The sequence below is a fragment of the Rhea americana genome, unplaced genomic scaffold (genome assembly GCF_003343005.1).
Source record: "Rhea americana isolate MKP2758 unplaced genomic scaffold, rheAme1 scaffold_89, whole genome shotgun sequence".
Lineage (NCBI taxonomy): Eukaryota > Metazoa > Chordata > Aves > Rheiformes > Rheidae > Rhea > Rhea americana.
In genome coordinates, this window is record NW_028187077.1 from 324,422 (window position 1) to 347,441 (window position 23,020).

At 40.3% G+C, this 23,020-nt stretch overlaps 1 protein-coding gene across 1 annotated transcript in view; it reads right to left on the bottom strand.

Moving 5' to 3' along the window:
* FAT4 (FAT atypical cadherin 4) overlaps positions 1 to 23,020 on the bottom strand; it is a gene marked incomplete at its 5' end in the record, with an annotated part of 143,915 nt that extends 120,895 nt beyond the window's left edge. Inside the window, one exon of the mRNA XM_085323905.1 lies at positions 17,816 to 23,020. Within this exon, the coding sequence (XP_085180031.1) occupies positions 17,816 to 23,020 (5,205 nt within the window). The remainder of the gene's footprint in view (positions 1 to 17,815) is intronic.

The window sequence follows — 23,020 nt, forward strand, 5'->3', positions numbered from 1 at the left end:
GACCTGAGCAAAGAGGGCAGCAATAAAAAAAAATAAATAAATAAATAAATATATATATATATATAAAATATATATATATGTATTTATTTAATGGACACTCCCAATACCAAGGAACTGTCTGTGGATGGAGATCAGTCTGCTATTTGCCAAGTGCCTCCTGTGATTTTCTGGCTGTCCTTGAGGACCACTGCAACGCTGGGTATGGAAGACGCCGATTTCTTCGGGGAGCCCTGGGCTCTGGCTGCATTCGCTCATTCCATTCATTCCTCATTCCCGTTATTCACCAAGGCTAGTCTGTGGCCCCAGCGAGCGCGCGCTTGCACTAGTAATTAATTCTTAGACAACACTTTCGTTACTKCTTTGGCAGATCAGCTGCAAGACAGTTGAAGCCCAACGCCGCAGTTAAAAATCTGACTTCTACAGCATTTTCAACGTCAAAATAAGAGAAATTAAACCTAAATGTTAACCTTGTTCCATCTTATTTCTAAAAACTGATCTATCTGAAAAAGCTAGAAAAAGGTAACAAGCTTCCATAAAGAAAGAAAGGAAAAAACTCAACAAAAAACAAACAAGAGCAGATAAGTTTCCCCAGGAGAGTAAAAAGAAGGAAATGAAGATGCAAAGAATATTCCACAGAAAATGGTGTTATTTTCTGAAGCTCCAGCTCTCTCAAGGATACACTTTATAGTGGGCCTTTCTATTCAGAGCAAGCTAAAACTTTACAGAGGCACCCCTTCCCATTCAAAATAAGCACACGAGAACAAAACCAAATCCTCGARGGTGCCCTGACATTCCACCCCTACTAAGAGCTTTGAGACCAATACTCAGAYGTAAAATTTTCAAAAGTAACAAAATACCTGGGGGAGGCGAGGGCAGGGGGAATCATCAAATGATAAAAGTTTCTGGAAATTGTACTGGCTTAAGCTATTGCTACTCCCTCTTCAGTGGTCCTGGCACTTCATCTCCAGTCCCCAGCTGCCCTTGCCATCAACCAGCAYAAGCAATTGCCTCACTTCATTGCAACATGGATTAGAAAAACAGACCCAGTTGAAAAATTGTCATCTTCCTGGCCTATTTTTCAGCTGGATTGGTTTTCCAAGTTACTTTGCAGTGTGCTGATGCAACTGTTTATGCCAATGCTCAAATGAGCATCTCAAGTGCAGAAAGGAACAGCTGGAAGGTAGAAGAGCAGAGAGCAGTAACCAGATAGGCCATTGCCAAATAAGTAACTGCAGCCTACATCCTTATATATTCTCTTTCAAAAATGATACATAGGTTCTTCTGAAAAAGACCTAAAAATGCAGTGAAGGCCACTTTCAGAAAATAAAACCATCATCATGAAAAAGAAAATAAGTAAGTTCTGTTCTAGGCTGTTTTTTATATGTTCCTCAAAAGAAATTAAATCCTCAAAAAAGGAGGAAGCCTGATCATCATACCACTGCACCAACATCCCACTGATATTTTAGAAAGCCAGTGGAGCCAGACAAAAYTTATCAGCCTCTAGTACAAACACCACTCCTCCCAAAAAGTATGTGTTAGGTTGGAACCTGAAGTTGTAAATTTTTCCAGCACTGTTCACAAGCCATAACAGAACTAATTTCAGCATCTATAAAGATAAAACTGAATTTCTAATACTAAGATGTGTAAATTGGACACGGGCACAAATGAAATCACTGCTGTTTAAGGATAATAATTTAGAGGAAAAACTACTTTTAGGGGATTTGTAARATGAGCACATTGATCTGAAAGCCACTAACAAGCTACTAACACGTAATCCCACAAAATAATATTTACGCAAATTTTACAAGRGGTATAACTTTAAGAATATATAAATTAAAATTAAATCACTACATTGACACCAGTCTGCTGTTAACTTTCATACCAACATACAAATAACATCTGTTAGAGGGATTCAGGACTACTACAGTGTTGCATAAATCGTATTTTAAAAGTTGTGGTGAATCATATAGCTACACCCTAATATTATCCTTCACATGGCTGGGATAAAACACAGCAATTTATGAAGTGCTATCAGCTAATACAAGGAAAATTCTTCCCCAGAAGAGCAGATTAAATGTCTAGACTATAAACCAGCAGTGTTGACAGAAATTAAGACCAGAAAGAGACAACTTATTTCACTGAACAAGAGCAAACCCAACTGCCCTACATATTATTATATCCCTAAAATTTTTGTATCTGTTATGAGCCTTGGGCTGTTCTCATCAAATCCAGTTCAATCTATTGACTCTCTCAACAGATTTTACTTTTGCTTTCCCTCCTGAGACCAAGTACCTCTACTCTGCTCATTCTGTTACATGAAGGAGGCATATCTGCATAATATGGAATACAGTGTAAAAGCAAATTATTTCCTGAAACACAATAGAAGGTCAGCTGTCCTCCAACTGTCCCTTTTGATAAAGCTAAAACCCAATTTACAGAGACAGAGGAGAGAAATAYTTTGATTTATATTTTGCAAAAGCATATGCACAGATCATATGCATCATCCTAGTTTAAATAAAAGAATGAATAAATAATTTTTAGATGTGATTCAAGAAATGTTTAATTGAATGTTGCTGTATGCAAAAATCCTTTCTGGCCATCACCAATAGCATGGGATTTCAAGTTGAACATAGCAGTCATTGCCAACTGCATTAGATAGGGTGACTTGCAATTCTGTTGTAATACAAGTTTCTTTTTTTCCTTCCGATGACATCAGTGAAAGGACTTGCATGTTCACAACATGCATGTCTTCAGTTCCGCTAAGCTTTTAGAAACGTCAAACGAAAACAAAGGCACTTGGCTTGGAATTGGCAATAACTTATCAAACCCCTAGTTTTTCAATTCCAATGTTTGTAACATATGTAAAAACAAATGTGGATAAGTCATTCAACATAGGTGTTACTTTATCTACACCCCAGGGAGAATGACAGCTTTTTTCTCTCCAAAAACACCAAATGACTTGGAGCATACATTATTATATTCAGATCTTGACAGCTATCACATGGAAATTAATGTTTCTGATTATATATAGTATATTGTGAAATATTCATCTGTGTTTCTATTGTATACAAAATCAACTCTAAGTTCCTCATTTCTGCATTCTTTTATAAGCATTTTATATGCTCAGTGGGAGGGAGAAAAAGACTTAGTTAATCATTAAGCTTTTTCTTTTTAGAAGMAAGCCATGCTGACTGTCCCAATTAATCAATGTCTGTGGGAGTCACAAAGGAAGTCTAATGCAATGTTTCTCTGTTTCAGAATCCTCTGTTCTAAACACTAGACTTCAAGTTTCTAATGAAGAGAAAAAATGGCTAGGTATTTGTTACAATCACRTTAAAATGTCTTTTGGAGTGCTAGAAAACAGTATTTTTCAGCCTATTAGCAGCATTTCTTTCCTATACAACTTAGATGAAAAAGAAAGAAAAAGACCTAYTATAAACCATCCTTCTTTTAAAGAGAAAATAACCATGTAAACGTAGATAAATATTTCCAACAGTTAAATGCATACCCTATTTCACGCACTTCCACTTGCAATTGAACGTGGAGGCCATAATAAACTAGAGCTGTTAACATCAATGCGGTTTATATAGTGTTACARGCATTTGTTGGTTACTATTCCTGATGGAGACAGAAACCTACATCTCTGACGGGATTCATTGCACAAATCTAGCCAAACGTAGCAGCCTCCCTTAAGAATGGTGCGTAGGTCCCCCTCTAAGCCAGACGGGCCCTCCAAAAGGGTGCTCTCCCGTACTGCGATAGACGGGTGCCTTTCCCTGCCTGTTTCACCCAAGGGAGGCTCTCTTGGGGATCCATCATCCTATGCTTAGAGTATTAAAAAGCTAAAATTGCATGTTTTGAATTCAGCTATTAGTGCTAAACACATCTGGAGAGCCAAACAATAGAGAAATAGCCAAACCACGATGCTATGGTTCCCACGCGAAGCAAACAGAAAATTTGCTTAGGACGAGTTTGCAAATGACTCGAAAGCTCACTAACACCTCAAACAAAAGAGCCACAGTTCCTGATGCCAACAAAAAGCAGAAAAATAATCTTGCAGATTTGCCTCAGTGAAACTTTTCACTACTTCTCAGTGAACACAAACTTTTTTCCAATAATTTCCCATTTTAGTAAACAGTCTATTTTATTTTACTTGGAAAATCTTCTATTTTCCTGTAAATTGAGATGTGGCCTACAAAGAGTCTCAGTGTTATCAAAAGGTCAAATCCTGTTTGCCTTACACTAGTGGTCCTAATGGTCTTCAAGGAACTAAGAAGAGGAGTTAAAGGAACAGAATTTCATATTTAAGTCATTATGCACGCACACTCACAAGTTTCTCAGTGATTACAGATTTAAGTCTTTCCCTCATAAGAAAATCATTCTATTTTTCCTGTAAGATATTTTAAATAATGTTTTCATTAATATAGAAAAATCCCTAAGATTATGTGGGTAGAAATATCAACAAATTCCTTCTCAGTGATGCTTTTTTTTTTTTTTTTTTTTTTAATTCCTTTTTTTTTCTCTCAAGTGCAAGCAGCTATTGGTGGCTGGAATATAGGTGTTATCTATTGGTAATAGATTTTTTTTACCTTTTGTTTAAAGAAAAACTTAACATGCTGCCACTAAACTACTTTAAATGGCCTTTTATTCTTCCTTCCTGCTTCCAACTTGAGTACCAAACCTTTGACTTGTCAGATAAAAAGCTAATTTTTGTCTTTTTAAAAACTACACAATGACAAAAAGCACTTTAATTTAATACTAAAGGTTCACATTATTTTTAAATTTTGTACAATGAGCACTGCATATGTTTATTAATGAATTTCTAGAGTATAATTGACTTCTTGACTGAGATTTCTATAGAATCTTCTCCATTAAGTTGTATTGTAGCCTCCTTAGTACTTCAATTTATTGCTAGTTCTTTTCATGGGAGTACTGTGCTAATACCATTGTCTTATTTTACTTTTTGCTGAGCTACATCCATGTAAAGTGCCTAATTATAGGCTGCAGAATGCTTTGGGTTTTTTCATTTCCTTGACAAAGGCAAGATTTTTCTTAAAGAAATGTTTAGCGTTTATCCTGTGTCACTTTCAATATAGATTTTAATTTGCACAAGTAGAAGCTCTTTCTGATTTACTCTGGGCCTCATTTTCTGCTTGGTTACACCAATGTAAATGCAGAGTAATTCTATTAAAGAAAATAACATTACATCAATGGAAAAATAGTATGACTAAAAGAAAATCCAATCCACTGTTTGTAATTTTTGTTTTTTTCCAAATTCCAGATTCTTATGAACATAAATCCTTTACAGAGCCAGAGCTCTAATAACAGTACTGCTTTTTGCCATGTCCTTTCTACCTCACACAAACAGCTTTTTTTCCAGAGAGAACATGGCTGGGCTGAGTTTATTTTCTAATTTGTATAGTACTAGTCACTATCAATAGTCATAATAATATGCTATATTTACAGAATAGACTGTTTGCACACGTGAGACCTCATGGCATCAGAAAGTACATTCATTCGATCATCAAGTCTGAGAACAAAACATTGTCTCCCTCATTTGTGGGAGGCTTTGCATGACCAAAAAAGATTATTTCAATGTCTAATTTTAAAAACAAAAGAAAAGACCATAGACCAAAGTAATACTGCTGTGGATAAAATTTGGATTTATTTACCATATACCATTAGTAATATGCCTTTGCAACTGTATTTTGATGCTTATATGAAAAATAGCAACATCAACTTAATGATTGCAAATTGAAGAACTTATTCTATATGAAATTTATTTGCCCTGCCACAAAGTCTGAAGTACCGTTTTTCTTTCATGTTCACTAGTAAGAATATCGTGTGGATTTCCACCCATCATGAGCAGGAAAACTTAAGTGCCATCAATAACAAAACAAGAATCTTAAATCTTAATGCCTTTTAAAGAAATTGCCTTTGCTTTAATGGATGGAGAATAAAAGGTGTTGTTTCTACTCCCTTCTCCTCACATCTGTGAGGATGCATGGTGTTGCTTATGAATGTAATAGATCCAACACATCTGGACAACCACTTCTTTTGGTGAAAATGACTTACTTCTGCAAGCAACTTCAAAGCTCAGATATGGCATTTTTAGTGGTGGTGGCTAGCTGCCTTCTACAAGACAAAAGCTAACAAAAATGCTATGAAGAACTGGACTTTGACTAGATAAAGCAGGGCTTAAGAATGGCTCCCCCCTTGCAAGCTCCACTAGGCGTCCAAGCTCAGCAGCAGTTTGGCTTCCTCCTCAGCTGGAAAAGCTGCAGACAGTCCTACCCATAGGTCCCTCTGCGGGACAACATGCTACTTACACAAGCATGTAAGTGTATACACACACACACTTGTTGCATAAAGCAAGCAGTCAAGTTATTGACAAACCTGAGCAACAAGGAGAAATAAGAGGCCAGGTAACAGGAGAGCTGGCTCTTAGGTTGACCGCAAGCTGGCCAGAAGCAGCTGTAGAGCCTGTGTRCTTTCAAACCTCCTCAGTCAAACTCTTATGGGTTCCTTCCAGCATTACAATCTAATTTTTGTGCTGGCAGCTAGGAACCAAAGGTCAGACAGCACSACTCTCGGAGGAACGGCAAAGTCCCTAAGGGCATATTCTTTTGTTACAGAAAMCTACAAGTAGGGCTTTGCTCCACAATGTAGGGCTTCCTACTGAGCACAGACACGAGGCATTCTTGAATACAACTTTTCTTAAACTGTAAAATGTATTAAAATAAACATATTCATATAGTTGTCTTCCTCCCCTCCTAACTCTCTTACACACAAACTCAAAACAGTATTGCACAGAAGAAAAAAACACACACAATAACAGACACCTTTATCAGCCTCAGCCATCTGTGTTCCTTTAGTTTGATCCAAGTATTTTGGCAGGCATGTGTGCAGTTTTCTCCTACCCAATATCATCCTGCCCTGTAAAGAAAATGTTCACTCCCACTTCCTCCTCCCTCCGTCAGTACATGGGTCAAGTAGTGTGCTAAATCTGTCAGTTGCAAGACTTAAAATAATAACGCATCATTACTTATGTTTAATTAATTATGATCTCAACATGATCACTTAACCTTATAGTGAATAACTGCAACCCCACTTGATAATACTGCACAGAGAAATAAACATGATTATAAAAATGCAACTTTCAGTGCTGATCATAGGAATCACTTGATATAAGAATTTTATGCTYAATAAAACAGACTCTGAAAATCAGAAATACGTGAGTTGAATGTTGTGAGAAACACAGTGGAAGGGAAACCTCTATTTCACATAAGATTATCACAACTACAGATTATTTTTCAGGTGATCAGACGTAACTCTACAAGGGTTAAAAAAAATAAAAATCAATATAGATTTTCCTTCAGTTGTTCACCRAAATCAGAAAAGTACAAATTCTTTTCCCAGAGAAGACAGGAAAGAACTCAATGGACTTAAGGGGAATAGAATGAGGCTAAAAAAAACCAAAATGCCCCAAAACATAAGGGGGAAAACAAAAAACAAAAACATAGCAATTTAAGTAAGTATACACATAAATAAAAATGCAAGTCGCTAAAGACTAAGAATGTAATAAGCTACAGAGTTTGTCTTCTGCTCCCAGCCTTGTAACTGCAACATGTCTTTGCATTTCAGACAGCATGACATTTTGATGGATTAAAAAGATTTGTTGTATTGAAAAGAATAAAGAATGTGGAATGGGGAAAGCACCAGGGAACCTGAAAAGTAATATGATACAAAAAAAAAAAAAAAAACCTATGGAAAATACTAAGCTTTAAGTAGATATACTGCAGACATATACCAACCATAGCTCAGGCATCTTATTCCTCTGAACTATTTCAGTAGAATTCTCTTAATTTATCAAAAATGATCCAAAAGGAGTTTACATGAAAAGGCCTCGCTCCATGGAGTTTTACATCTAGTTCTCCAAGGAACTATTCATCTCCTGGTACACTGTGAAGGAAACAATTACTATTTACCCAAATGCAGTGCCTGCGGCAACCCACACCTTTAGCTTAAAATTTTGAGTAGTATTTTTGTTCCTCTCTCTATATATACACATATATATATAAAATACATACATATATATATATATATATATATATATACACACACACACATGTATGTACCTGGTGATGTGAACTTGATATTTTCTCTCTCCAGCTGCTACACATCAAATCTTTTCTTTGAAAGCCAATTGCTATTGCTGAGTTTAACTTAGTATTATCTAGTTTTGGATGCTATTTAAATTAGTTCCACACAAAATGGATATAAATTAAACAGAAAACTATAGAGTTGGGTAGGAAAAACATCATATACACATTCTTCAAGTTAATAGCTTTCCAGAGGATTAGACTTCAAGAAACGTTGCAGCTACCAAAAATAAAACTAGTATACTATCCAGCCAAAAAACAAAACCAAAAAAGAATAGATACAAACTATTTGCTTACAATTTTAAATTACAATTTTACTCATTCATATTTTCATGAGAAAAAATCTTGAAAAGGCTTCAGAAGCATTAAAATTGAATATACTTGCAAAGGAACCTTCAGGAAAAGATTTAAGGGATTTTATAACTAAAACAAGCGCAGTTCACTGTGAAAACTCTGCCTTTTCCTCATTTTTCACTTCATGTTAACTAAGCAGRTATGTTAACTTCATGTTAGCAGCAATAAAAAAAAATTATCAGCTCAGGATAGTTTTACATTTGATGTCTGGTTAAAAAAGTACATGTGATTGCAGATCCTTCTCCCAAGCGAAGAAGGCACGCATGCCGCTCTGGTCCCCAAAGCATTCATCCCACCCTGCCTCTCCTCAAGGCAAGGGCAGGAACAAAACTCCAAGTCATGAAAGGGACTTTCATTCATTCATTCTTGCAGCACAGCTTACAAATCTACTCTTCAATTCAATCATAAGAGTGATTTACCATGGTCTATGCTAATAATAAGCCACTGCATTAAAAAAAAAAGAATGGGTTTATATTTATATATATATGTGTGTGTGTATACATATATGTGTGTGTATGTGTGTAAACATATATATATATATATGTTTACACACATACACACACATACATACACACACACACAAAATACTCCAAGGAGGGATCTGGAAATGAATCAAAATTAACTTGTAAGATGCTTAAACTCTCCAGCTTATCAGTTTCACGAAAGCCATTCATACATAATTAAGCAAGCAGTAAATTGCACCATTACCCCTCAGAAGTTAAAATAAATTAGCAATGGGACGGGATATGAATGTGCAATATATTAAGCAGAGTAGAGGCTTCCCACACACATGGCAGCAACAAAAAACACAGCAGCAGCRTGCTCCATGCAAACAGGGCAGAGCAGGCTGGGCTCTGCTGTGCAGTTCTCAATACCGAAGTCCTGGCCTCTAGGAGATGCATTTCACCTTTCACCATGCAGAAGCAGAGGTCCAGAAGACTTACATCAACAGATGCCTACCAACGTCAACCTTTGAAACAATAGTTTTGTTGTTGTTGTTGTCCTTTCTCCAATTCTCTTTATGAACAATGTTTCTTGAGTTCAGGCTCCTGGGGACATACTACAACGTAACAATCTTGGTGAGATGCTCCACACCAAGTACAATTTAACACAACTACTTTGCCATGTACTTTCATCAAGTACTTTATACTACAGGTATTCAGCAAGAAACAATTTTGTCCTTCACCTTTAGGATATTCAGAAGAGTAGCACAAAGAAAGAAAGCACACTATAACTTTGAGTTACACTGGCCCCTTTCCCTTGCCTTAACACACTTCTGCTCATAAAGGCAAATCAGGGCTTGACTGCTGTTGGAGAGCAGCCAACAGACAGGTACATTGTGACTACTGGAAACAACACAGGTGGATGCTATAGAGAAAACTATAGTGGCATTTGACAGTTTTGTTGTCTTCTGAATGCATTCAACTGATTGGCTGAAGAGAGCATTATTTTGACAAGTGCAGGTACATGTGATTATGTATAGAAATGTAATTGGTCATTAGTGAGGCTGAATAATGTCATATCTGAAATAAACTTATTTTCATGTTAATGCTGCTGATACTTCACATACTGGGCACCCAGCATATCTCAAGACTTCTACTTGTTTCACTTAGCACAGATTTATCAGAGAAATCCTTTCTTCATGTTTCAGATCTCTTAGAGGATGCTAAAGGCACTGTCCTGTGGGAGAGAGAAAATGAAACAGAAGACCTCATGCAGCTGAGCCCCTCTGCAGCAACCCCAGGGAACAGTACACAAACATCTCCCTGCTCAYGGGCAACCCATGGAGATAGTCAACAGGCCTCAGGGGAATCAGCAAAAAGGCAAGCTTTATACATACACTTCTCTGCCACTAAGTTAGTCCAAAGGTGCTCTTTGACTTTCCCCTCCACACCTCAACTGGGTCTGCTATGACTTAGCTTCCCTTGCCCGGCTGCCCCAGAAACCATTCACAACGGGATCCCACCTCAGGCCCACGAGGTAATTTCATGCCCCCTGCAGAAGATACTCTTCTCCAAAAGAAGCCTTCGCAGTTCCACCCATCCCACCCAGCCTTAGATTCTGCTGAATGTTTTTACCAGATACATGTTTTTACCAGATAACATCAGAATGCCTTTCTGTCTGTATAGCTGGATGTCTGGATGGCTGTGTTAAATATAGTAGGTAAACCCTTACATACTAATCCAAGATGAGTRTGTCAATATGAGCAATAGCCTATTAACACTGTATGTATGTGTGAAGACTGCAGAATATTAAATACTAATGCAAATACTCCTCTGCATATTTTTTTGCATAGCTGTTGGCACATAAATTACCACTTTCCTRAGAGGTTCTCTGGAATTCTTGTGAATTAACTAAAGTGAATATATGTATTTTTACAGCATAATCATGGCTATCACTTTCCATCTGTTCCACCACCCTTTTAGTACATTATTTCTCTGAGGAAGTAAACAAAAATAGATCTCTACAAAAACAAACCTGGGTGACAGTCTAGACTAAGGGGTCTAATTAAAAATAAGATTTATTAGAATAGAGAGAAACATGATGGTAAAACAAAGACACAGTTTCCCTAACATATCTAATATTATTCTTGGCAAAGTGAAGTAAGGCTATAAATTTACTGAAACAGGTCACGATGTACCATACTGATCTGGCATCACATTTCTTTACTGTAAGTATGTTAGGAAAACTCTTTGTTTTAGTTCAATTTTATTTGCAATAAATTTCATTTTTAATTAGAACCCAAGAGTATTAGAGCTTGTCTACACACAGGTTTTGCACAGACAGTTATACTGGTAACAAACCCAACTGAGTTAACAGTAATGCTACTCCCTAGTCTAGACACAGTTAAAGCAACCTAGACTAGTATAACTTTCATGCCAGGAGGTTGCTTTGATATRAAGTAAACCAACGCTTTGTTTTCGGGGAGGAAAAGAGGTAACAACCCTTTGAGAATGTTTCTACAATATTCAACCTCTTAAAAGAGATCAAGAAAGTATCTGGAGTCTCCTACCAGTCAAAAGGGTATGAAAATCCTCCAAGAGGGTGCAGGACTTGCTGTCTGAAGAATTAGGAAATGCAAAGGAAATAGTCAAAGACAAAGATTTAAGGAGCCAGCAACAACATAGTTTCATCACAGAAAAGCTAATGATGATACYGGTAGATAACAAGACCATAGAAACTCTGGTGACCAAGGTCTCAAGTATGTTCTTCTCATTAATAAACAGCCACCAATTGCTTAATGCAGACTGAAAATTAGAAAGAAACTCGCACACTAATAAATTGGGGAGTATCACTTTACCTGGAAAAAGAGTATTGCTTGTTAACATCAACAGAATCTAAGAATCCTTTAGAGGTTTTTTATGAAGAATTTAATACATGGCAAAATTAAATYGGTGCAAAATTTTCACATGCTTTGAGACTTTAATCCTAGTGTTTGCCTTAGAGACATATGAAAAGTAATATTTTCCATAATAAAGAATGTTGTTTTTAAAAATCTAGTGACTTAACATAAAAACTGTACATTTTTTGCATATAAGGTCATTTCATAAGGCTTCAAAGATAAAYGAAAAATTCTAAATATTTAAGAGAACATTTTAGTAAGGCAGACATTAAAGAAACAAAAGATGATGAAAATAGGGGCAAGCCTGAACTGTCTGAAAAGCACAAATTGGTTTAGAACAGTTTTTGACACAGACCACATTCATCTCCCACTCATTCAAGGAAACCTCACAGATTCTTTTTCAGACCAGTGCAAGTGACAGCAATGAGTTAAATAATTACACGTTTCTCAGAATCAATAATACCAGCACTAAGAAAAAAAATGGCTTTGGAACTTTGACAAGGAGGCAGATTTTCATTGTTTACTCAAATGTTTCATAAGTAATTTCCTTTGTCAAGCTACAATTAATGTGCCATGTATCACTAAAGAATAAAATGATTCATAAGTAGTWTGAACACAATGAGTGCTCTATTGTTCGTGCTTGTACTGGTAAATATGAAACATGCCAGATAATACTTACCAAAAGTGTTTCAGGTTCTCTTACCAAATTTAAAGCTCTGTGTTGTTACCAGACTGGTTAGAAAAACAGTATCTTAAAGGCTCTATCCTACCAATTCACATCATTCCACTTCTCAAAGTAACATTAGTCCCAGGCCATATGTTGCCAGGCTTTGCCACATGTAACCCCTGTGGTACCCACATGGCTCTGGGCTGGTACCCAGCACACACCACATGAGGGAACCACAGCACTCCCACAGCTCTAGACCCAGACAAATTCTGGTATCCCTAGTATAAATCATCTTCTCTTTCTTATTCTGAGTTTTTGGAGCTCTGCACTGGACACACACAGTGGAGGAAACKTTTTCTGGAATACTTCCATCTCTTAAGTTCAGTAGAGACCCACATGGTACAGAACTTCAGATACCCAAGGCAAGCTGAGTCAGAGCACCTAGGCTGGACTGAGCTATGAAGTCACAAAATGGGATAATGAAAGGAATAGGCACAAACCCAGCAAAAATGTGTGATGAGTAAACAAGCTGGAGCTAAGGACTGTATAAATCAAGAAAAAGCAGGGTGGGCATGCAGGCAGCCTAATTTGTAAAGCTGTAACCCAGAGGAACAGGCTGGATCAGAAAAAGTGAAACTGGAAGGACACAGGAAAGGCACTGGCTGAGAGAAACAGSGCATGCAGGATGAATATTTGATATTATTTTAAAAATAGATGTATCCAGTCCCTTACTGTTTTCTACCTACACCCTTAGCAGTTCTAAAGGGGCAAAGAATCCCTGTGCACAGATCTGCTCCTGGTAGCATCTACCACTACTACAAGTGCAATCTTTGATTTAAAATTTATACTGTTTTCCTTCTTCCTTGGGAGCTATGAACTTGGACTATTTAAAACATTTGAAAGACATTTAACTGAAAAACTCAAACCGTTACCCTCTCATTTATCATAGATTATATACATGTTAGCACCACTGGTTCCCAGCAAACCTACTGCTCCTTTGAAGGAAGGTACCCACTTAAGGGTTAAACATGCAGACTAGAGATTCCGCCTAATTCCCTTTAATCTCCAGTAGATTAAAGATGACTGGGTATTGTTCTCCTGTTCCTATTCATTATTGCCATCCTAGAAATAGGGTGCAACCACAGCGTTCCCAAGCATTGTATCATCTGAACTATCATTCAACATGTATTTTTAGTTTTGGAAACTGAGACTGATTAAAAATGTGTAATTTTAGTGTCATCCTAATATCCATTAAATACTATTGTGATGAGGAAACTCAACACCTGCTTGAAGGGGTTAAAAGAGAATTTATGGTAGAGAATAAAGAGAAGGGATCTAAGCAATGGGTTTCTTTTTCAGCAGAAACACTGACATGCACAGTGGTAAACAGCATAGAGGGGCTCCCATCAGGATACTTATATTATTTTTACCACAGAACAATAATGTGAAACCTAATGACTAATAAAGGCAGGGGGAGACAAATAATCTGGTTTTAGTCAGCRCAGATCATAGAGAGCAATAGGCTACAAGATTCAAAATAAAAACAGAAACCCYACTTTTCAAAGCCTGTAACACATCTAAACAAAACTATACATGTAAAATACAACAGAATGAGCCCTTATCTTTTCATTGCAGGTCTCCAAGTATGTGGTACTTTGTATGTTTCCATGCTTATACATGAAGATTAAAAAAAAAAATATGGGATAAGCTTTATGCTCAAAACTACGAAGCATACTTTTAAAATGCTTTAAATAAGCAGTTCTTACTTTTTAAAGCTACTCAGTGTTGCTTTATGGACGTGCCTTGAAAATGAAGGTTTACAGTACATATGTCAGCTGCTCTGGGTCAGAAGGGGATTCCCTCACCATCCTGTCACCATCCCTCACCAYCCACCACAGCACTTAACTTTGGACTCTGTCTTCAGAAAGAGCGAGCACACAACCCTGGTAGCTATGTAATAAATGAATCTAGTCTGATCCTATATGGCAAACCCCAAGGACGGGCAAGACCAKGAAGAGGCTTCCTTTTTCACCTGGAGCTCTGGGTGGATCACTGCAATATACTCCCACTATAGAGAAGAAGTCGAGTTCAGTGACAGAGCCTTGGAAAAGCTCCCAATCATACCATTTCCCAAGRACAAAGATTCACAGACTAGACTTACAGAATAAGTGGTTTTACACAARCATGCTCTTATTTTATACTATCTGCTGGCTAGACAATGCCTAGTAATTGTTTCCAAAGCTGCAAATTGCCCTCTAACTCATAGGTATAACTATTCCTAAAGCTTAAGTTATAAAAAGATTCARCCTTTCCTTGCTACTACTGCTGTTCTCTTACTGACCTTGGCTAGCAAGTTTAGCAGCATGTGGCTCTGACTACTCCCTGGTTAACTTATGTTCCAGAGTGCAACTAAGGTGATGTGGGATGTTAGGGCAGGAAGTGTAACAAACAGTAAGGAAGAATGGAGATGTTAAGCATATCATATCAGTATTCTTTTCCTCCTTAACCAAATCTAAAACCAAAAGCTAGCATGCTCTTTTTGAGAGAGAAGGAAAATGCAAAAGAGTTGGTCTTTTTCTCATTAACAAAACTCRTGACAACTCAGACAGTTCATCCGCTCAGAAAAGTGACAGTTTCAAATGCAGTGATACCTAACATACTAGTTTGTCTATGTATTCCCGCAGGAATGTTGAATTATAATGCTGTTTCTACAAAGYTGAGGCAAAGACATTATATACAAAAAAATACTTCAGTTTTGTGGCCTTTAGTATTCCAACAGTTCATACAGTCATTGTTCCTAATCAGAGTTCTGGCCATTCCACCATGCTAGTCATCAGCTTACAAATTAGAATTAAAGGAAAACATTAGAGCTGCTGAACTGTAGATTTGACAAAGGMAGCCTTTAGCACAAGTGCTTTCTAGGGCAGGGTTTTAAAGGTAAAGAAATAGTGCTAATGTACTTGGGCAGTGGCTGTTTCTTATGGAAGACTGGCAGTAAACTAAGGTTGAAATGCATGCACTCAGGACTTTAAACTAGTACTCAAACACAAAATTCTTGCGTAAAAGCAACATGGGAAAAAGTTGCATAAGTTGCAAAAGTTCAGCATCCTCTGATAGTTAGCTGGTGTACAGAACATTAGTAGTTCTTCAAAAGAATGATAGCAAAAGCTATTTGGGGGAAGCTAAATCAGTTGAGAAAGACTGCATGTGATTATGTTTTTTTAAAAAAAAACATTGAAAGCTGACTATCATTCATAATACTGTGCTTCTTTAGAAATATAAACTAATGCTTTTTTAGGGGGAAAGCATTTTAAAAACTGTAAAGATGCAGCAAATAGTAATATGAAATCCTAGCTCCTGATTAATGCTTTCAATAGACTTTGCAGAATAAAACATTTGCTTTTGATTTCAGGAGTGGTTTGATGTTCAACAACGTAAAATTAGTTTAAGATTTCAGTAGTTGTTTTCTTCATTGCTCAAATATTCTTAGTTTTACAGTTTGTGAAACTATCTCAAACATAGGGTTCCCTATCAGCCCTTTAGTTAAGAAGCTCTTCATTCATGTGYGCAGACTAAAGTTGTGGGACTGTCATTCAGACACCCACTGAGAAAGGCTTAATCCTCAAAACAACCACTCTTCAGGACAAAAAATGATCTAGCAGTTATTCAATTTTATCAATTTTTGCTTTTATCTTCTACAAGTTACTAGCAAGGCTGCAGAGACATATTTAACAGGAACCTTTTATCATTTATATTATGCATTACATAAACTAATAGCACTCACTTCTAAAACAGGCAGTGTTCAGATACATTACAGTTTCTCCTCACGTGATAAACAAAAAACGTTACACTATGTACACCRTTAAAATTATCTCCATCATTTACACATTGATAAATCTTTTCTGAGTTCAAGCACTGTTCAAATTCCCAGCTTAAAACAAATGATCGTTTTGTAGAGCGTCAAGTACTACTAGTACCAGAAAGCGAGGCTACGTGCCTTAACAGACCATACTTAAAACGCAGTAAAACAAAGTGCTGATTAAAACAAAAAGTTACAGATGCCAAGTAACAGAGTTAAAAATACCATGTTAACTAAGGCAGAAAGATCCCAAACGACCACAGTATCMTTGGTGGCTCAGAACTGAAAGACCTAACTCTGAAGTGGAAATATGTACGACGGTAAGGTCCAGCACGCGAAAGGCTGTGCAATACTGAGGCAACGCACCACCCGGGCGAGGGAAAGGGTTGGGCCACTGCGCGCTTCCGGCATCCCCTGCTGGTTGACCTACTCCACAGTGCCGGCTCCAGATTGCCGGGGAGCGAAAGTTAAAGGACTCATAGCAAGATGCGGAAGGCAGCTACAAATACGGTGCAAGTTAAACCAAATAAGACTCTCTTTCACAACAGCTTTTTTAGTCTTCATCTAGAAGGTGATATGAATGGCTTTTAGCTCTGTGGCTCAGTTAACATACACYGCAAAAGCAGCAATTACAGCATTTGCACCTCACAGCTGAGGTTTCAGACCTGTCTTCCACCCTTCACTGCTCAAGCTAATTATGCAGAGACCTGAAAGACCCTTCACTCAAATGCAAAGCAAATAACTTTCTGATAAGGAAGGTTTCCTGCTGAAACGTTAATACTTTCATAAGTCAGGCACATCTGAGAACAGAAACAAGACCATTTTCATGCTCATCTGTGAGCATAAAGAAAAGAATAACAGCAAGTCTGAGATACATGAGGAGATCCGTTTGAGGAACTTCACCAGGAACAAGGTGAATTCCCCCTCCCACAAGGAAGGGGAGAATAAGTATGCCTAGACCTGGGACACAAAGAACTGTTCAGACAGCAACCCCCTGCTAGGCAACTCTCAGACACATATTGACCTGTCAACTGTAATAGAAGTCCAGTAATAGCTCACATAGGAATAGAAAGACTAAAACTAATCAATCGTTGAAAAAGTGAGAAGGCATGCAGAACTCAGAGATGCCTGTAATTAAAGCTAAAATATCTAGTATCTAAAATTTATTTTAGAAATGTCATGTCTGGAGTAGCAAAGGCTGAGCACTATACCCACACCTCTGCCACGCTTCTAGACAGGCAGCTTTGAGGAATACAGTTGGAGGCACACTGACTGAAAAGTTATCTTGAACTAATGAACCAACAGACTTTACTTTCAGCTCACTTCTGCTGTGCACTAACATCTTTAAAATGGTCAGGTAACACAACAAACACATAAAATGGTTTCGTTAAGAAGGAAACGTGTAAGTAATCAYCATGTAAAAATTTTACCTCAGCTCGCTGCGTGCGGGGCAAAGCAGATGATTTTTCAATGGCATAAACATCCACCAAGTAGAGACGCGCTCCTTGCTCCCTGTCCAGAATGGCAGCGGTCTGGATCACACCAGTATGGCGCCCAATAGTAAAGAGGCGTCCCAGACTTTTATCTTCACAGCGGACAGACACTATGTAATATTCCACCTGAACCTCCGAACCCCGTGGACTAGCTGCTTCTATAGATATGACGTTTGTCCCAATAGGTTCACCTTCTTTTAAGATGGTTATATATTTCGGCTGAGTGAAGATAGGCCCATCAACCCCTTGCAGAATTATAGTCATCTCAGTGGTAGATTTTCTTCTTTCGGGGCCAAGATCCGTGGCAGAAACTATGAGATTGTAGATGAGCTGAGAAGGAACCAAAGCTGATGCTACTCTTAAATCTCCACTGTAACGATCCACAATGAAGGTTTCAGTATCTCCATTGATTATTTCATAYTCCACTTCCCCGTTGGCACCCTCGTCAGGATCTGCAGCGATAATTGTAGTGAGGATTGAACCGATCACAACTGAAGGGTCAGCTGCAAGAGCATTTTGCGATATGAACACAGGAATGTTGTCATTTTGATCCGTCACCAAAATAGTCACATTCTTCACAGCAAATCGCCTGGATTCCACAGGAACAGCCTGATCGGTTGCTTTGACTGTTAATTCAAAGAGATTAGCAAACTCGCGATCTATTTCAGCATTGGTAAATATTGTCCCTCTGACTTCGTCTATACGAAAATGGTTACCTCTCGGCATCTGTTGAATGATTGCATACGTTAACTGCCCATTGATATCTGCGTCTGGATCATGAGCAGTTACAGAAATGACAGAACTACCAACAGGAACATTCTCAACAATAGATTTAAAAATGTCCCCYGGAGGAAAATTAGGAGGGTTATCATTAAAATCCCTAACATGTATTACTACTGACATTGTAGATGACCGTGGCGGCCTTCCATGGTCCTTTGCTGTTATATTTAGCTTATATAAAGACTGYGTCTCAAAGTCCAATTTTTTTGCAAGAAAAATACTACCAGTGTTGGGACTGATGCTAAAGGTCCCGTGATTGTTTGTCCCTGTAATACTATAATGAAKGTCAGCATTGTCACCTGAATCCGAATCAGTGGCAGTGACAGAGGACACAAGTTCACCAACTCTCATATTCTCCAGGACATCCACTAACAAAGTTGATTTAGGGAAGGAAGGACTGTTGTCATTTTCATCCAATACATCAATGCTCAACGTGCAAGTTGAGCTTAGGGAAACTGTTCCAGAGTCCACCGCTTGGATGACAAGTGAATACGACGCAGTAGCTTCATGATCTAGTTTGCCTATTAATGTCACCTGGCCTGTGCTACCATCTATTGTGAATTGGTTTTCTTCATTTCCTTTGATTACAGAATAGTGAATCAACCCATTATTCCCTTCATCAACATCTGAGGCAGAAACTCTCAGAACCTGTGTCAGATTTGCTGCTAGTTCTGATATAGTAGCTTGGTAGAGATCTTTTAAAAATTTGGGGGCATTGTCATTGATATCTTTCATATAGATTTGTACAGTTGCCTGATCCTTTAGAGGCTTTGGCAATCCTTGATCTGTTGCTATTACTGTAAGACTAAATACTGCAGCTCCCCGTTGCCTCATAAGAGCCTCCCTGTCAAACTGATGAGTGCTCGTTATCTCACCAGTTATTGTGTTCAGCTCAAAATCTGGTTGCATATGCTCAAATGAATACCTGACTTCACCGTTTGGCCCAAAATCTTTATCTACAGCATTTATTTTACCTACATACGATCCACCRCTCTGCTCCTCTTCAAAATAAAAGACATAGTTGGTGCTGTTAAACAGTGGCCTATTATCATTTACATCCTCCAGAATTACAGTAACATTCACAGTAGCACTGAGTGGTTCTACTGCTCTGTCAGAGGCAACAACCAGTAAAATATATCTTTCTTGAAGTTCACGGTCCAGTTCGCTCYTTATATACAGCTGACCATCTGGGAATATGCCAAAGGCATATCCAGTATTTCCTTCAATTATACTGTAAGCTATTTCTCCATTCACACCTGAATCTTTGTCAGAAGCCTGTACTTTAAAGAACCTGGAATTCACAGCCTCTGACTCCAAAATCGTAACTTCATAGGAAAGCTGGTCAAACACMGGTGGATTATCATTTACATCATGAACAGAGACAGTCAGGATGAAGTTAGAGGACAACTGTGGAACCCCCATATCCAAGGCCAGAATCTCTACCTGGTAAGACCCGGCATTTATATCAAGTGGCCCTGTTAAGCTTATGGCACCTGTTTCTTCATTAATTGAAAACAATCCCTTTGGGTTTTGCTTAAGGCTGTAAAGGACCACTCCATTAACACCTTCATCAGGATCAAGAGCTTTGGCCTGGAATATGGTGTGCCCAGCTTTCCAGTTTTCAACCACATTTACACTTTCCACCGCATGAATAAAGTGGGGGGAGTTGTCATTTAAGTCTTTGACAGTTATATTAACTACAGCGTCTCCGGTTATTGCTCCACCACTAGCCACCACTTTCAGCTGGTAAAACGCTTGCTCTTCCCTATCAATAATACTGGCTGTGGTGATCTGGCCTGTCACTCTGTTGATGGCAAACATGCCCCTTTGGTCACCTCTTGTGATAAGGTAACTGATGTTGGTGTTGAGGTCCATGGTGGAAGCAAAAACAGTACCTATGTGGTAGCCTATGTCAACATTTTCAAAGACAACAAAACTGTACATGCCCTGGCTGAAAACAGGTGGGTTGTCTTGAGTGTCCAGGACAGTGATAGTGACAATGGCTTGGTTCTGTGACTGGAGATGGCCACCATCAGTGGCCACTATCTGTAACTGGTAAGCAGTTTTCTCCTCTCTGTCAAGGGCTATTTTTGTTGTGATGATCCCTGTCTGGCCATGGACCTGAAATCTGGAGGTGTCTCCAGCAGAGATGCTGTACTTAACTGTCCCATTGGGTCCCAAGTCAGGATCAGTGGCAGACACTGTAGTCACGTAAGTTCCAGCTGGCTCATTCTCTTGGATATGGGCAAAGTATTGAACAGGGTAAAACACAGGGCTATTGTCATTCACATCCAGCAGACTCACGTTAACCCGAGCTATAGAAGAAAGAGGAGGAGAACCTAAATCAGTGGCCAGAACCTGCAGGAAGAAGTGASCCTGCTCCTCTCTGTCCAGCTGAGAGATGGTGCTGAGCTTGCCTGACACAGGATCCAAGCGAAAGACCCGGCGAGGGGCCACCACAGAGGAGCCACCTGCTGCCACCGCTGGCTCAGCTTCCTGCAGGGAGAAGCGAACAGTCCCATTGTCCCCCAGATCACCATCAGTAGCACTCAGGATCAGCAACTCTGTTCCCAAAGGAGAGTTTTCAGCCAGGGACACGTGGTAGCCCTCAGGTTGACTGAAGCGAGGTTTGTTATCGTTGACATCCAGGATGGTGACCACCAGCTGAGCATAGGAAAACTTGGGCTGCACTCCCTGGTCACGGGCACTGATGTTGAGCACCACCTCAGAGGCAGTCTCTCGGTCCAGCCCACGGGCAATGGACATACCTGCAGCAGGCCCAGCTGTGCTACCATCAGGGCCAGCTGTTGTGACCAGCCCACTGTGCTCGCTGATACGAAACCAGCCAAGTTCATTGCCTGAAACAATACTGTATTTGAGGTTGGCGTTGAGGCCAGAGTCACGGTCTGTGGCACTCAAGCCCCGCACGTAGCTGCCCAGTGGCACCTCCTCACTGATGTTCACCCTGTACACCGATTGCCCAAAGACTGGGGGGTGGTCATTGATGTCATTCACAAAGATCACCAGGCTAGCCACCGACGAGCGGCTCACAGGAGCTGCTGCTGCCCCATCAGGAGCCAGGGAAGAAGTAGGGGAGCCAGAGGGCGGCGGCGGAGCTCCAAAGTTATCAGCCACCGCCACAGTAAGGTTGTAGGCTGGGATGCGCTCCCGGTCCAAGGCGGCTGCCACCTTTATGAGGCTGAGGTTGGGTACCTTACTGCTGTGCACCTCAAAGTGCCGCTGCTCATTCCCCGCTAGGATTGACACAGAGATGTTTCCGTTGGCCGCAGGGGAGTCAGCGTCGCTCACCGTCAGCAGAGCCACCACGGTGCCGGGGGCTGCGTTCTCATCCACAGAGGCGAAGCGGGAGGTGGCAGGGAAATAGCGGAACTTCACGCGGGGCTCGTTGTCGTTGACGTCGAGTAGACGGATGAGGGCCTCGGCCCGGCCGCTCAGCGCGGGCACGCCACGGTCCATGGCCTGCACCGTCAGCGAGTACTGATGCCGCGCCTCRTAGTCCAGAGGCTCCCGGATGCGGATCACCCCGCTCTCGGGGTCCACTTCGAACGGGAGGCTCCCGACTCCCTCCCCACCACCACCATCACCTCCTTCCAGGCGATAGCGGATGTCAGCGTTGGTGCCTTCATCAGCATCCRCCGCTGCCACGTGGAGAACGCTGGCACCAACAGGCGCGTCCTCAGGCACGCGGGCCTGGTAGAGAGTCTGGCTGAAGATGGGCGGGTTGTCATTGATGTCCTGGACAGTGACATTGACTTGCAGGTACCCCCGCCGACGAGGCTCTCCCTTGTCCTCCACTTGCACCAGCAGCTGGTAGCTGGGGGTAGCCTCCCGGTCCAACCCGCCCCGGGAAACCAGGTGCAAGAAAGCTCCTTCGCCGCTGGGATTGAGGGTRATGTTGAGTCGGAAACGACCCTCCTCGTTGCCGGCCACGATGCGGTAGGAGCTGTGGTCCACGCCGTTGGTGCCGCTGTCAGCATCGGTGGCGGTGTCCAGGATAAGCTGGCGCCCGCTGCCCGTGTCCTCCTTGAAAGTCACCATGATGGAGGGGTCGGGGAAGACGGGCGCGTTGTCGTTGAGGTCAAGCACCAGCACCCGCACCTCGCTGGGGTAGGTGGGCTGGCTGGAGAGCACCACGAGGTCCACCACGTCGCTGGCCAGTCTCTCGCGGTCGATGGTGGCGCAGGTGTGCAGGGCGCCCGAGGTGGCGTTGATGGAGAAGAGCGCATGGTGCTCGCTGAGGCGGTAGGTGAAGCCGGGCCGGGTGGCGATGGTGCCCACCCAGGTGCCGGCCGGCTGCTCCTCCAGCACCTGGAAGACCTGCCGCGGCTCGGCCCCGGCGGC